This window comes from Thamnophis sirtalis, unplaced genomic scaffold (genome assembly GCF_051295495.1).
Source record: "Thamnophis sirtalis isolate CommonGarterSnake01/CBP01778 unplaced genomic scaffold, rThaSir2_p1.2 scaffold_1, whole genome shotgun sequence".
NCBI lineage: Eukaryota > Metazoa > Chordata > Lepidosauria > Squamata > Natricidae > Thamnophis > Thamnophis sirtalis.
Genome location: NW_028261381.1, coordinates 155,437,978 through 155,454,897, shown reverse-complemented (window position 1 = coordinate 155,454,897; position 16,920 = coordinate 155,437,978). Strand labels below are relative to the sequence as shown.

Below are 16,920 nucleotides of genomic sequence, written 5' to 3'. Positions count from 1 at the left end.
AGAATCTGGATCATTTTTTCTGAAGGATTTGTGGTTCTTTCCATCACAATATTATTAAATCCTAGCATTCTGTGGGTGCAGGGAAAATAAACCAGTTAAAACAATTTTAAAGTTTTGAAGTTTTCAGAGTCTTTGCCATAGCCTAGGGCAAGAGTCAGCAGACTGCAGCTCTGGAGCCGCATGTGGCTCTTTCCTCCCTCTGCTGTGGCTCTATCACTGGTCGGCGCCACAATTTTGAGAGGAGCTTTTGGGGGGGGGAGAGAAGCACAGTGCGCCAGGAGAAGACTCTATGGCAAGGGGAGGGTTTTCCAGTTGTCTCCACAATTGATAGGGCTTTTGGTTATGACAGGTAGAGGAAAAAGTACACTGCTCTAGGAGGAGACTCTATGGTGGGGGAACTGAACTTCCGGTCAGCTCCAGAATTGAACAGGGGGCTTCCGGCTAGGACCTTTGTGGCTCCCGGTGTTTTCTTTTCTGTGAGAAATGGATCCAAATGGCTCTTTGAGTGTTTTTGTTTGTTGACCCCTGGCTTAGGGGGCTGGAAATGGGAGGGGAGGTCAACTTATTTCACTGAAAGCAAACTTTGTCATTTTTTTCTTTTGCAGTGGCTTATCCTTTTGGAGTAGATTATCATAAACCTGAGGTATTTGTAAAGCATACCAAAAACTTCTATCTTACTTCTGAACCAGGAGTCACTGTTGGTATTTGGTGAGTAAGCACTTGAGTCCCCTTCGGGGAAAAGGGCGGCATATAAATGTAATAAATCCAATCCATCAGCCTCTTTGGGATAGGTTATATGAGTTGCCACATTCCAATAGGCAGCAATATAAATTTTGTAAAATAAATAAATATATAGATCCAATTTGGAGTTCCCTTGGTCATGTGTCAGGTTTCTGAAAGATACCCTAATTGAGTCATGAGTCTTGAGCCAAATTTCAAAAGAAAACTAGTCATTTATTAGGAGCACCATTTGGCAAGACCTTATTGCGGTCAATTTTGAGCCTCAGTTGAATTATAGCTGAACTTTACCCCTGTTTCTTCCCTCCCCTCAGCCTGTGTCATAAATCACATTCCCCAATGAGGTGCACCCCTCCCAAACCTGCTGCAGTAATCTGAGATCTGACTAGCCGAAACTATGTGTGGAATGCCCTCCCCCACTTTCCTCACCATGGCAACTTTATGAGTTGACATCATGCTCACTTGAGATCAGATCTGTGGCCAAGAGACCATTACTTCAAAGTACCGGTAGGTCTAAGGCAGCGCACCCCAGCCAACCCGCCACGGGACAATTCAACGCAGGATAATTCAAGGGAGGGACAAGTGAATTGCTGCTCACCCCAGCTTTGAAGACTTTTAATATGAGAAAGTTCAAACCTAAAGTGAGACAAGGCTCACTGCAATTCACTTAACCCTCTCTTGAGTTACACCACATTGATTTGTCCCACAGTGCATTGGCCGGGGTGAATTGGCTGCAGTTAGTTGTCCCATTCTACTTCAAATTAGCAAGATGGAGCATTCATGGAAAAGTAAACAAAGACAAAATGGTGGCCACAACTGTACAATTGATCCCTGTCCTTTTATGCATGCACAAAGCATCTTTGATTGCACAGTTGAAGTTGCCACATTGATCTCTGACATCTGTGATATCCTTAGTAGAGAAGCTAAATCAGTGTTCCCTCATTTTTGCTTTGTTTCCGTTGATGCATGTATGAATCTGATTCTTTTTTAAAATAAACATCTAGGCTACTTCAGTTAATTCAGTGACCTGGTTCATTAAGTAATTTGGACAAAGGTAGCTTACCTCCTTCAGATAACAAGCAAGATAATCTCAGCTACAGAAGGAGGGAAGGCATGGGAAACATTTCATAAGATCCTCTATAGGTTTCTGGAGAGGAAAAGGAAAGGAGAGAAATATTTTAAGACTTGTAAGATTCTGTTAATGTAATCTTACAATAAACATAAAGTCAGTACTTCTGAGGTTGGCTGGTCTGGCCTACCTTGGAGGACTAAAAAGGGGCCTGTCTGATCTGTTGGTTTCCTGTTTTAGGTATGCTCTAGCAGGCAACAGATGGGAAGAAGCTGAAGGAAAAGACTTCAGCTGGTATGAAGAGGCCCTCGCAGATGATAACCCCATCATCATCTATCTCCATGGCAATGGGGGTACCAGGTGAATTTTGTACTCTCAGCGGAAACATTAGTGCTGAGATTATCCTATATGATCTATGTTGGGGTGGCAATCCAGGGAGGGAGATAGTAGCTTTAAGTCTCTGCTAGGTTGAGAAGCAAGGACTTCACACCTCCTTTATCATGGGCTAAATTTTTACCATTAGTTGCCAGCATTCTTAACTTGCAATATGGTGATCCCATAAAATGATGAGCAGTAGTCACTTTCTCTTAAAATACAGTGAATTCTTTTTTTCCTTATCTATAAATAGATCCTTAAAGTTGTTCAGTCATTCAGTTAACAAAAAAAACCATGAAGGGCTACAAGAGGTAACCTATCTTGTTTTAAAATGATCAAATAAGCCAACTTTATATTCCTTCGTTCTATTTTTGACAATCGTGTTTTTGAATCCCTTGAAATAATATCCTAGAACATAATTTCTTTTCATTTTTTCTTTTTCTCTCGTCACAATTTTTTTAAGTTTTAACAAGTTTCTTTTATAGAGTTAACATAGGAATGTTATCCAAGTCACTCTTTGCTCCATTCTGTATTAGTAAGTCAAATTTAAGCGATCAATTTTCATTGTAATCTTTACACTAATTCCTTCTGTTCCCTATAGTGTCCAACATTCAAAGTCCCATCCTATCAAACAGCATTTGTTTTGAATGGGAATGATTCTTATAATTAATTTCACATCTTATTTCAAATCCATCTGGCTCCTTAGTTTATTTGTAAAATTATCTTTTTGCAAAAAATAATTTTTTTAAAGTCCTTACAGTTGTATTTGAAACTTCTTTCACTAAGGATTGAAAAAAACTACCTGTCAATCTACAGGTTCCTAATGTTTGAAAAGTGATTAGAAAAGAAAGTAGGTGAACCCTGTGTCAATAAACATTCCAACTATGGTTTAGGTGAGATGGCGTTCCCTTATCTCCTAGAGTGCTAAATTCCCTGCAGACTGCTATCTTGCAGTCTTGTTGTGAGGAGCAATTATCTGGAACACTTGTGGGTTATCTCAAGTCCTTTCCTTGTCCAGAGAAGAATTTCAAAGAGCCCATTTGCTCATTGGCTTCTACAAGGTTAATAATGTATTTGCTTCCTTTTGCGTTTAAAATTATAACCCTGGGAATAGTGACAGCCAGGATTTGACATACATAGTCATTAAGAAATAGCTAGAGTTATGCTCATCAGGGCATTGTCTGGAGGAGGATTTATTGACTGGAGGAGGACTGAGTAAAACTTCTCCCTCTCCAAGCATTGTTCCAGCTTCTTTTGCAAGAATGCATGTGGATACCCCGAGGCCTCTTTCTGCATAAACAGGAGTCAGGATTGACATGTTAAAAGAAAAGAGGAAGAGGAAAGAGACATTATCTCTATGTTGGCAAACAAAACCTGGTCTGTCTTAGCAGAGGTTCCCATAACACCTGCTCATATTTGCAAATAGTGAGTCAAGTCTGAATTTTCACAGATTTAGGTAAAAGTCTGCAATTTTTATTCATCTTTTTTATGGCTTCTTTCAGTTGTTTAATTACTGTGTTTTATTTATGATATGCTTTAATACTACTTAAATGCATGTTTAGTGACAAGAATATCACTTCAAATTTTCCAACTGGAAATAGAAATTAGAGAAACTTCATAGCTTGCATCCAAGAGAAGGCAAAGGAGAATTTAAAGGGGGTGTCAAGCCAGCCTCCCTCAGCAACCAAGAAAGAAACCACTTAACTCCATTTAAGAGTACTTTTACTGGTTATGAAAAGATAGCAGCTAAGCAAAGCAAGATCTGAAATAAAAGCGTGCGAAATCATACATATCAATATGTGGCCCAACCCCCTTCCTCTGGTAACCCCATCCCACAGTCCAATCTGCAAATCCCTTAGGTCTCATCTGAGTTCCATCTTCAAAGAGCATCATCAGGTTGGTATGCAGGACGGTTGGCCTTGGCCACCCCAATCAATATCTCCAGCATGCGCAGTAGATAGAACAAAACTCCCTTTTTAAATCTTAAAACTTAAAACTTCCCTTCCCAAATACCAGCCCCCCCCTCCCCGTTTCAATGGCAGCCGAAAGCAAATAGCGAAACAGAGGCTGACAGGAGGGTTGTAGAAGATTCTCTTTCTAATGATCGGTACAAGGTTTTCCAACTTACATTAAAATTCCAGTTGTTATGGAACAAAAGAATTCATTTCTTTCCTTTTCCCATCATTCATGCAATAAGAATTTTAAAATAAAGCCAACAAATATTCTGAGGACATCAACACACCTTGCCCAATCTGATGCCCTCCAGTTATATTACACCTTCATTCCTGTATTGTTAGGCTGCATGGCTATACTGGAAGCCAAGGCAGCTGGAGAGCACCCAGTTGGTGGAAGGCTATCAAAGAATTTCCAAAGAGCTTGGTTGCTCTTTGGAAATAGTCATCTAGACCAGGATTCTGATGACCATAAGATTTAACTAGCCGCCCGGAGTCCTTCGGGAGTGGGCGGCATACAAAACCAATAAACCAACCAACTAAATGCTTCTAGAAGCAGTGAAGAGCTACAGCATCCTTGTTTCTTAGGTAATTTGTGGTAACTAATTTCTATAATCTCTTCCAGGGCAACAAGTCACCGAGTTAATTTCATGAAGGTATGTATTAAAGAATCTGTGTCTAGGAAAGTTTGCCTGGGCTATGGTGCCTTTGTTTTCACAGGTCCGTACCTACAGTATGCTTCTCTTGCTTTACATTCTGAGATTGGGTAGCTTATTTGTGAATGTGCCAGCCTTATGGGCAGAAATAATAGTTTTCTTGATATCCTAATACTTCCATTTTAGCTATCTGTTCTGTGCATTCCTTTTCGCTCTCTGGGACTGAGGGTCTTATTCTTAGCAATTACATAACAAATTATGTACCTTGAACTTCCTACTGCTAAATCTGTAGATACAGATACTTTTATTGTTATTTTTAAACTACTGGGCAATAATAATTTATAGTCTCTTCAAAAATCTGTCCTACTTTCGAATGCAAATACTCATTTGAGCATATCCAGTGCTGTAGAGTAGTGGCTCCCAACCTTTTGGGCACCAGGGACTGGTTCCATGGAGAGAGGTTTTTCCGCAGACCAGAGGGGGTGTGGTTTTGCATGCTGCATGGATTCCGCGAATGGAACTTCCCTTGTTTCCATGGCCCAGTTGCTAGCATGCCACAGACTAGTAGTGGTCCATGGACTGGGATTGGGGACCCCCGCTGTAAAGTACTTCAATGCCTAGTCCTCCCATATGAAGCTGGCCAGTAGGTGGCGGCAAAGAGGTGCAGATATCCTTGCCTCTTTGGTGTCATCTAGTGGTTGTCTGAATTATTTGATTGTTTTAATCTGGGCTGCCTATGATAAATGTTTTTAATGATTTTTAGTGTTTATATTTGTAAGCCGCCAAGAGTCTATATAGAGTGGGCAGCTATAATAAATTTTAAAAAATTATAATAAATTGGATTGCCTAGAATTTTTGGATATGGCTTGAAGCAAATTGTCAACAGTTTCCCAGATTGAAATTGATTACATATTAGGAGAGATATCCTTTTCATCGTACACATCCAAGAACATCAATGCAGCCAGAAAGCAAGATGAATTTTCTTTAGACTGCTCATTGATTTTCAGGGACACTTGCAATGACACTTGTATAACTGCCCTATGCCAGAAACATATCTGAGAAAGCCAACAGACTACTGTTGCTCATTGGTTTACAAAAAATAAAGAAAAAAAGAACATCTTTTGAAATATCTTAAGAAAACCCAAAGACTCAATAACCTAAGAAGAAGAAAAGGACATTATTTTCAACAAACACTGTAAAGATTATAATAGACAGGTAGAAGATTGACAGAATGCATTCCTGGAAACATAGCATATTGGATTTGTTTATTGATTGAAAATGGGATGTTTTTAGACCTTGGGCTATGTCATATTGTAACTACTATTTTCTTTTATCAGTATTTGGGGCCATTATTTTGCCTGTTACCGGTTTCTTTTGGTTTAATTATCTATCTGCTTTCCAAAGTCACTGCCTGTGAGATGGATAGCTATATAAATTATTTAAATAAATACATGAACATTCCAACAGCTCAACCATCAGCTAATACATAGGGCTAAATTCCATCTACACACCATTTAAAAGATAGAATAAAAAATCAGGGAGGAAAACTAATAGCCCAGAGCACATCTTCTTTAGCAACCAACATATAAACACTCAAGGAAAAACCCTACCCTAATCAGGGAACTATCAAGGAAGACACCATCCCCCAAACCAAGACTAGCAGGGCAAGCTGCTGTATATAAATAATCAACAAATTCCATTCCCCCATATATTGATGATGTTACACAACTTGGAACATCTGCAGGAAATCAACATCAGCAGAGAACACTAAGAACCCAACAGTTGGCTGGATTGTCCAGATATGATATGGCTACTTATGCAAATCTTTTAGAAGCGGTTTATAGATCGTAGCTTACATGGGACTCATTGCCCTAAACCCTAGGACAAATATGTCCTGGTAACTATTTTTTTTTTCTCTCATAAAATATTTTATTCAATTTTCACATTCCATTTGCAATCATTTATATACAGGGTATTTACTATATAAAAAAAAAAAGAAAAAAAAGAAAAACAAAGAAAAAGGGAATAAAACGAACAAGTAAAGAGAAAACACAACTCATCATTCACAACCCCACCCTTGCATCCTCCATACACCCCATCTACCCCCTCCAACTTTCCTTTCTCCCTCTAACACTCCCCTCCTACTTCCCTTTCCCCTCAATCCTTCCTTCTCCCCTTACTCCCCGGACACCCTCCTTACCTTCCCCTTACTCCTTCCTTACTCCTCCCTCTTCTTTCCCTCTACCTCCCTCCTTGGTGTATGCCTTTATTCGAGTGTTGTTTGATCTGATAAAAGTAAAATGAACCAAGGAAAAAATAATAATAATAATGATAAAAAAAAAGAACCACCGTATATAAATACATTCTTGTTCTTATTAAAACTATGTTAACACCCCCCCACCCCACCCCCCACAATCCCCATCCCTAATCCTCCCGACTTCCCAGGGCCCACACCTGGCACTACCTTCTGTCTAAAATATCTTGTATACATATGAATTAAAAAATAAAAGTATATATCAAAAGAAAAGAAAAGCAGAGAAAGGAAAAAAAAAAGGAAAAAAAGAAAAGAGAAAAGAAAAAAAAAGAAAAAAAAAGAAACCACTCTTGTATTGATCTCAGCCCCCCATCTTTATCTATGCTTAAATAGTATAAATCATTCTATCTATATTTTATTCTCGTCTCTTACTTCTTTGCTATTTACCCCAACCTTCTGTAGACTCTCCCGTTCCCTTCCTAAACCTCATGATCCCTTCCAATAAAATTTAAGCAGCGTGGTTCATGCCATATATTCAAATATAACTTTACAGACAAGTAATCAAACTTTCCCTTCTAGTAAAATTTAAACAACGTAAATAATCTTTCTTTACCCCTTTTTCAAACAGTAATTCAAAATAATAAATAACTTAGTTCATTCCACATTCATTTTACCTTCATCCCTCACTTGTCTGATATTTACCACTATCAAATTTATACTAGCATTTGTTTAAAATATAACTCAGAGTGAATTGTAGCATGAATCATTCCACATATTCCAATAATACTTTCAGCAGGAGTCAGTTAACCTTCTATTTTAAGGTAGTCCCTTCTAACAGAGTTTAAACAACATAAGTCATTCTGCATTCTTTTTACAGTTATCTTCCCAGGCGGCTTCCTGTTCTAATAAGCTTTAAACAACGTAGATTTTGCCCTCTTCCCTTGCTTGTCTGATATTTACCACAAATAACGTAGTTCATTCCACATGCATTTTACCCTCATCTCTTGCTTGTCTGATATTTACCACTATCAAATTTATACTAGCGTTTATTTAAAAAGTAACTCAGAACTATTACAACCAACTTTCCCTTCAAATAAAAGTTAAGTAGCATGGATCATATTCAAATAATACTTTCAGCAAGAGTCAGTTAACCTTCTATTTTAAAATAGTCCCATCTAACAAAGTTTAAACAACATAAATCGTTCCGCATTCTTTTAACCACTATCAAATTTATGCTAACGTTACTTTAGAATCTAGCTCAAAGTAGTTTCACCCAGCTTTCCCTTCTGATAAAAATTAGTCCACTTTTTCTACCGGAGAGAGGTCTCAAACCCCCATTCAGTCCTCAACTTTAGGAAGTCTTTTGAAGTATCTAAATTCTCGATCTGCGTTCTTCTGCTTCTCTGAGGGAGGAGGGGCTGCCCCCTCCATCTTGCAGCCGCATGACCAGCCGTTTGCTTTCTCCTTCCGCTTGTCTCTCCTCTCTTCCAAGCGCGTCAGGAGGTCCCGCCTTCAGAATCCTACAATAGAAATCTTGAGCCTCCGAAACAGAGTTAAGACGAAATCTTTGATTCTCAAATGTAACTGTAATACCGGCAGGGGCCTCCCATCTGTATCGAATCTGTTGACTCCTAAGCTCCTTAGTTAAAAAGGTGTAATTCCTTCTTGCCTTCAACATCTGAAAAGGAATATCTTTGAAAACAATCAGGTCCTGGCCTTCAACTCGAAAACCGTTATTATGAAACTTTTGCACAATCGCATTTCTAGCTTCTTTTGTGGAAAAATGTATAATTATGTCCCTCGGGAGTTGTCGCTGTTCCGCTATCAATGAGTTCTGGCGATAGATTTTCCGAATCTGCCAATCAAAGTTAAGTCCCGGGCTTCCCAGCGCATGGCTAAAGGCTTCAGCAAAGGTCTGTTTCAAATCCTCTTGCTCCTTTTCACGGAATCCTCTGACTCTAATTGCAGATGCCTTCCTGTTAAAATTTAACATCATAAGCTGATCTTCGTTATTTCTAATTTTTTCTTGTAAAATTTGAATATTGGTAGTCAAATTAAAATTAGCCTTCTCCAGACTTTCCAATTTGTTCTCTATTTCAGCAGAGTAATCTGAGAGGGCAGACACGGCTGCAAACGTATTCGCCTTCATTTGATTAACTTTAGATTTTAAATCATCATAAAGTTGCAATACAAATTCCTGAATTTCTTGTTTAAAGGCATTAAACATTTTAAAGAGATATTCCTGTGTTAAAACTTCTCCAGTAGAGGGCGTAGGAGACAAAGGCTGTGTTTCCAGAAAAGATTCTTTAAATTCCTTAGATACATTTGTAGCAAGACGCTTCTTTGATCTGGGAGCCATAATAAATAAACAAGTAAGCAGCGCTTCACTCCCCTCTATTTCCAACGAAAAAGAGTTTATTTTGTTAAGGAGCAGTCTGCAGGAAGATAAACCCGGCTAAGTACATCCAGTAATCATCCACGGAGAGAAATCGCCATTTTGAAGTCTATTTAAACAAAGAAGTCTTTAAGACGAATGGAGCTGGTATTTAAGATAGTAATAAAAGCATAAATCTCACAGGGGTGGTACCCTCCCGTATCAATTCTAGCTTGAAAAAACTTTGTTTTGTCCTGGGGGGGGCTAGCCTGTCTGGGGCTGCCAAAAAAAAAAAGGCAGCTGAGAAGAACTGGCCGGAGATAAAAGCTCCGCTTTGGCTGGATCTAATCTCTTCCACAGCCCCCCAAAAAAAGGGCTGTGGCTTACGAATAGACCCTAGTCTACGGAGCTATCCTCCCTGCCCCTTTCTTAGCCAAAAAGGGGTGCTATCTATGATCTTATTTAGATATACAGACCAGGTCTCTGAGGAGCTCGGTGGAGCCCTCCTCGGCAACAGGCCACGCCCCCAGGAAGTTACCCCCCTGGTAACTATTTTTATATGGCCTATCCTCATTCCCTTCATCCCATCCTCATTCCCTTCATCCCATCCTCATCCCACTACTTCAAAGGTTGGGGACCGAAGGTTTAGATAGTACACACAGTTATAAATCAGAGCTTTCTTCTAAATAGCTGGTTGGACAATATTATAATTCCAACTCTACCCTATCCAGCCCAACACAACTGCATTATGCATAGATGAAAGTGGGAATGGCCTTGAGCAACAGGAGGAAGAGCTGCTGCCAAGACAGTAGTCAGATAAAAGGAACCCATGTGGGTTGGAAAGTAACTGATTAAATGTCTCTGGGAAGACTCTCCCTAATTCTCGTAAAGATAAAAGGAGAGGAAGGAAACACATTCAGACTTCAAGATGGTTGTTACAGGTAATACTTGACTTACAACAGTTCACTTAGTGGCTAGTCAAAGTTACAACAGTGCTGAAAAAAATGACGTATGACAATTTTTTCTTAACGACCATTGCATCACCCCAATGGTCACATGATCAAAATTCGGAGGCTTGGCAACTGGTTCCTATTTATGACTGTTGCAGTGTCCCAGGATCATGTGATCACATTTGCGACCACCTGACCAGCAAAGTCAATAGGGAAGCCAGATTCACTTTACAACTATGTTAGTTAACCACCGCAGTGATTCACTTAAACAGCTGCGGCAAGAAAGGTAGTACAATGGGGAAAAACTCACTTAACAGCTGTCTTGCTTAGCAATGGAAATGTTGGACTCAGTTGTGGTCATAAGTTGAGGATTACATGACACTGGCGTCCTAGCCTGATCTCCTGGAAGGGTTGGTGTTAGGTCTTAGTGGTAGCATTTTGTGAATAGCTAACTTTGTTTTGGGATAGGACTTTCTTCGTTTTAGGAAGTTGTTTGTGTTTGAAATTTGTCTACCTTTTAATACAGGCAATGAGTGGTGGTGGCTTCCATGTCTTGGCTTTGGACTACAGAGGTAAGTTTCAAGGCAAAGTTGATTTCTAGGGGTTGATTTCTAGGAGTATGTTTCCCTATAATTTGCTTTGTGATTTCTCCAAGGCTACGCAGACTCTACGGGTAACCCTAGTGAAAAAGGCTTTACAACAGATGTTCTCTGCCTTTACAACTGGGCGAAAGCAAGGAGTGGAAACAGCCCAATCATCTTCTGGGGACATTCCCTGGGCACTGGGTAGGTTCGTTATTATGCCCTCCAGTGCAAGATAAAATGTTTCTTCTCATCTGATAGCTTAAAAGTTTATGACTATGATTTTGACATTGGCTTACATGTCCATGCGTATGAGTGCACGTTCTTTATACATTCTTTGGTGGGTTTTTTTTGTTGCAAACTAAGCTTCTTATCAAAGTCAGGACAACTTGAAGGGAATACATAAGCTATAGATCAGCACTGCAAATCCTGGTGAATTTTGATTTCAGTAGTATTTTAAATAAAATTAATCTTTTTGAACTCTAAAACAGCTAAAATATGCTAAGCACAGATTTCAGAAGCTTTTAATGGGTTTGAGAAGGGGCCTCTGTGGCACTCATGAAAGAAGTTCATGATTGTTTAGGCCAGTTGTTCTCAAACCTTTCTTCACCATGGACCCCTTTTAAATACCTTTTGTGGCCACAAACCACCAAGACTTAACATTTAAATCATAACATTTCTCTGTGATGATATTGTGGTCCCTCAGGATTCCGTGGACCACAGGTTGAGAACCACTGATTTAGGAGGTTTTATCAGCTCAAGGCAATAGCTCTTCCCTAATTTATGCCAAAACAAACAATATGGATGGGACTTGCTTCAGAATGCCATATTTTTCGGAGTATAAGATGCACCGGATTATAAGACGCACCAAGATTTTAAAGAGGCAAATTAAAAAAAAAGTTTTTGCACTCTGCAAACCTCCCCAAAATGGCTGATTTTTCGCAAAAACAGGCCTGTTTTTTTTTTTTTAAAGGCATGAATAGCCCTTAGGAGGCTTGTAGAGTGTTCCTGGGGGTGGAAATGAAAACGGACCCTTTTTTTTTGTCAAAAAAGGCATTAGGAAGCTTATAGAGTGCTCCTGGGGCTGGGAGGTGGCAAATTGCTCATTTCTGCCCTCCCCAGCCCCCAGGAGCTCTCTGAAAGCCTCCTACAAGCAATGCATGGCCATTTTGGTGAAGGGGAGGGGTTTGGGGAGGCAAAAATGCTATATTTAGTGTATAAAACACACCCAGATTTTCAGCCTCTTTTTTGAGGGAAAAGGTGCGACTTATACTCTGAAAAATATGGTAGATCATCTTAAGACATTTCCTATCTTCACTATTTCTTCTTTCCTTGTAGAATTGCTACCAATACTGCCAGAAAGCTGAAAGAACAAGGTAATTATTATATGAATGGACAAAGTAACATTTCTCACTAAATTGTTGTGGAAGATTCTGTCTCTTTTTTGCATTGTCTGTATGACCTAGAACATGGGTGTCAAACTTGCAGCGTCACATTGCTGTCACGTGATGTATTGTGATGTTTTTCCCCTTTGGGGAGCTGGGATGGACATGGCCTATGTGTGACGTATCCGGCCGGACATGGCCTGCGCGTAATGTATCCAGTTTGACACCCCTAGAACTTGACAATTTTCAAATATATGGATTTCCAACGCCCTTCAACTTCTGGTGTCCACAAGTGTTTGAAAGCCACTGGTTTACACAATGTGGCAATGTGATAAAAGCTGGTAATAAAAGTAGATGCAGAGGGAAGGATGAACACATTTAGTATTAAATATCTGGAACATTGGTCCTAACAGGCATGCACTCACCGTCTGGAGAATTCTGAGAATTGTAGCCCACACATCTTAAAATTGACAAGTCCCATAGGTGCTTTTTCAAGAGGTAGTTGGGCTTTCTGGTTTTCGGTTGAAGATGTTCGACTTCTCATCCAAGAAGTTTCTTCAGCTCTGTTATGATTGAGTTACCAACAATCTGTTATGACTCTGTAAAACATAATATTCCTTCCTACTTTAATGTTCACTTTCCAGGTCCTTGTAGCTTCTTCTTCAATCTGTTTTAGCCAAGTGAAAATGGTACAATTATGTAAGTTATCTATATAATTGTAGATAACATATACCTCTCCTCCAGTTTTAACAGATTTAACAGATTAACAGAGTTGGAAGGGACCTTATAGGTCATCTAATCCAACCCCTCTGCTCAAGCAGGAGACCCTATATCATTTCTGACAAATGGCAGTCCAATCTCTTCTTGAAAGTGATGAAGCCTCCACAACTTCCGAAGGCAAATTCTGTTCCATTGGTTGATTGTTCTCACAGAAAGTTCCTCCTTATTTCTAGGTTGAATCTCTCCTTGTTCTGTTTCCATCCATTATTCCTTGTTGGGCCTTTAGGTGCTTTGGAAAATAGCTTGACCCCCTCCTCTCTATGGCAGCCCCTCAAATATTGGAACACTGCTATCATGTCTCCCCTGGTTCTTCACTAGATTAGCCATGCCCAGTTCCTGTAACTGTTCTTCATACAGTATAAGATGCACCTTAGTTTTGAGGGAGGAAAATAAGAAAAAAAATCTGCCTCTGCCTACCAGCATCCATGGTATTCAGCTGACACATGGTAACAAGGTCAGCCAATGAATAGGCATAGCAACTAAGTCAGCCAATGAGGGCTATTGGGATTCTGAAATTTGCCTTGTGAGCAACAAGGAGACAGGAAGGAGCCTGGCTTAGCCAAGAATGAAAGTGAAACTGCTTGTGTTTTGCTTGTATTTACTGCTACTTTGAAAAACCTGCTTTTGGTAATATATTGTATATTATTATTATTTTGAATCCTGCTGAATCGTTACTCTTGTGTGCTTTCTAAATGTGATTACTGCTGCAAACTCTGACCAGCCAGGTCAGCTTTAGCATTTATTGCAGCCTGATTCAGCACAGCTGATTGGCGGGTGGATTGGACTGCTGGAATATTCCCAGTCAGCTCTTCCAGTCTGCAGGGATTGCCACATACAATCGCTGCCTCCATGCCTTGCGTTTTTGGCCTCTGGTGGGGGGGGGTACATTCTGTGTATAAGACGCACCCAAATTTTCACCCTCTTTTTTGAGAGGGGGAAAGGTGTGTCTTATACTCCAAAAAATACGGTAATCCAAATATCCACAAAGAGCAAAAAAGAAAAATCTGAAAAATTAATGCATCATCAGCTTCACTCATTTTGCATTGTTGCCCATTCCTGCAAACGGCCCTCCCCAACACCATTACCATACACCGAAAGATTGTCCACTTGTGTGTGTGTCTTTGTATGTGTGTTGCCCTAGCGGCCGATGTACCTTTTTGTTATCTGCATTATAGTTTGGGTCATTCACTTCAGCAATTTGTAAGTGCTTAGGGGGCAAGGTTTTTATTGTGTGATAATGGCTGCCTTCTTGACTTTTTTGACACTCCCAGCAGTCACCTTTGCCTGTGAGGAATGGGGACAACCAGTTCTTACCTGTATCACTTACTTCTGCTTTTTGAGCATATAAACACTGTTGCGATGCATTTTTCTCACTGGCTTTAACAATGTTGAATGGAAAAAAATGGGAAAGGGTACCAGGCATGTTTTCCATCGCCAAATTGTTTGCAAATTGCCCCAATGTTTCAAGCAAAAGTGTACAATATGTTTCTTTTGGGTAAACCCAATCCTCCTCTTGTTCTAGCATCTTGTAGCAATTTGAGTTTTATTCTTGCTTTTTTCCCTTGCCAAATAAACTTCAAAACTATTTTGTTTAGATCTTCAAAAAAGTCCTTGCCCAATCTAATTGAGAGTGTCTGGAACAGGTATAAGAGTCTGGGTAAAATGTTCATTTTAATTGTAGAGATTCTTCCTATCATTGATAGTTGTAGATTTTCCCATTTCATCAAGTCAGTCGCAATTTGTTGTTTTAATCTAGTATAATTGTTCTCCTTAAGAATGCTGCATCTAGCTGATATATCCCCAAGTATTTAACCATGTTTGTGGCTTGAATCTGCAAAGCTTCTGCCAACTCTTCCTTTTGTCTTAATGGTATGTTCTTTGTCAAAATATTTCTTTTGTCTTTGTTTATTTTCAAGCCTGCTACTTTTCCGTACTCCTCTATTCTTTCTAACAATTTGAGTGCTGTCTCTAGTGGATCTTCAAGGATAAAATCCAAATCATCTGTAAATGCTTGTAGCTTGTATTCTTCTTTTTTAATTTTCATTCCTTTTATTTCTTCTACTTCTCTAATCTTTCTGTTTAAAACTTCTAATGTTAAGACAAAAAGTAACGGTGATAGTGGGCAACCTTGTCTCGTACCTCTCTTTATTTCAATAGAGTCTGTCATGAACTGTCTGATTGACAAGCTCAGTGTCTTATCCCTGTGAGAATAGCTTGCAATAAAACTCAGTGCCTGATGGATTGTTTTGGATGGCTAATTGAGCCTTCTCCCTGAATCCTGTTAATTTAATCTGATGTTGGGAATTGTGGATTATATATTCAGCCTTGTCTCTGCTAGACCAGTGTATCTTGTTTCTCTGGTTTTTCAGGATGAGGGCCTTAGTCGCAGAAAACAACCTGCCTCTTTTTTGTTCCTTTCCATTGATTTTTGTTTTCATAATATAATCCTCTTTTTTTCCTCTAGAAGGTATCATAGTGGATGCAGTCATCCTGGAGGCTCCTTATACTACCATCCGGGATGCAGCTGCCACCATCCCAATAACACTAGTAAGTCTTGGCACTCTTAGTTTTAGTTCCACATGTACTTTTGCCATTCTTTATGTAGCATCCTGCCAAGCTGTTGTGAAAATATGTGCCTGGCTCATATGAAATCCTAGAACAACTGCAGTTGGATCCACCTAGGGGACAACCTGGACTTACGTGTTTATGTAGAAGAGAAAATAGATAGCAGAACACAACTAGAAGGAAAAAACATCGAGTCCTTCCAGATGTTGCTGAACAAAAAGTCTGTCTTGCCATAGACTCGTATAGCAATGAAGAATGCTGGGAATTGTAGTTCAGCTGCAATTAGAAGGTCACATTTATATTCCAAGGATCTTCCATGTTGTATGAAACACAGTTAGCAAAAGAAAAAAAGATTCTGATAGGAAGAATAATGTACATTTCTCCGTTAATATTCTTACCTTTATTATTAAGAACAAAATAAGTACTAGGTTTTCAGCATATGTGATAACAACGTATCTTTGAATGAGGGAGAATTGCATCTTGTCCTGAAGAAACCATTGCTCAATTGAGCCATTGCTTAACCAATGGCTCAATCCAGATTTTTATCAATTAATATCCTAACTTTTATTGCTTTGGGGGAAATTGTTGAGAAAACACTGGAAGTTGCAACCACAGAGAGCCCTGGAAGAAACAGGTTATACAGACCTATTTCAGTCAGGTTTCAAATCTGGGTATATGGCACGGAGACCACATTGATCACACTTGGTAGTTGATTTCTGGAAAAACTGGCATGGGGGAAATCAGACTATTCCATGTTATTTCAGCTGGGTGAGGTCATCTACTGATATGATATCAACCTTATTTCTTTACTTCTCAAGTTGGCCAAGTGATGCTGTTGATGTGGCAGAGGTTATTAGGGTCTGGTTGAGGAAGAACAGGTGGAGGCTTAAATTTATCAAAATAGAATGATCCTGCATTCATAAACCAGTTCAATCTGTAGAGATTCCATCTTTAGTTGTGAATGAGACTGCGTTCCCTACGTAAACCTGGACCATAATTTGAAGATCCTCTTATACTCACAGCTGCTGATTGAGGAGGTAGCAGCACTGGCCAAGAAGCTGTTTACATAGCTCCACCTTCTGTTCCACTTATAGTGCCCCTTGGAGTGGTAGACTTTACAATATCCCTTGGGAGATTAAAACTTATGTCTTAATAACCTCTTGTTGAAATGCACTTTACATGGTCTTGCAATTGAAGGACATTGGGAAGATATAGCTACTCCAGAACACAGCAATTCAAGT

The 16,920-nt window shown here is 39.5% G+C and overlaps 1 protein-coding gene across 2 annotated transcripts in view; it reads left to right on the top strand.

The window, feature by feature from the left end:
• The window catches only part of ABHD12B (abhydrolase domain containing 12B), a 33,451-nt gene that overhangs the window by 6,410 nt on the left and 10,121 nt on the right, over window positions 1-16,920 (top strand). Inside the window, exons 3-9 of one of the 2 annotated variants that reach the window (XM_087728657.1) lie at window positions 606-708; window positions 2,048-2,167; window positions 4,760-4,790; window positions 10,895-10,940; window positions 11,024-11,153; window positions 12,288-12,325; window positions 15,582-15,661. In XM_087728657.1, coding sequence (XP_087584783.1) covers window positions 606-708; window positions 2,048-2,167; window positions 4,760-4,790; window positions 10,895-10,940; window positions 11,024-11,153; window positions 12,288-12,325; window positions 15,582-15,661 — 548 coding nt within the window. Of the gene's footprint in view, window positions 1-605; window positions 709-2,047; window positions 2,168-4,759; window positions 4,791-10,894; window positions 10,941-11,023; window positions 11,154-12,287; window positions 12,326-15,578; window positions 15,662-16,920 lie in introns of both variants that reach the window. The other variant, XM_087728652.1, reaches the window with a different exon arrangement.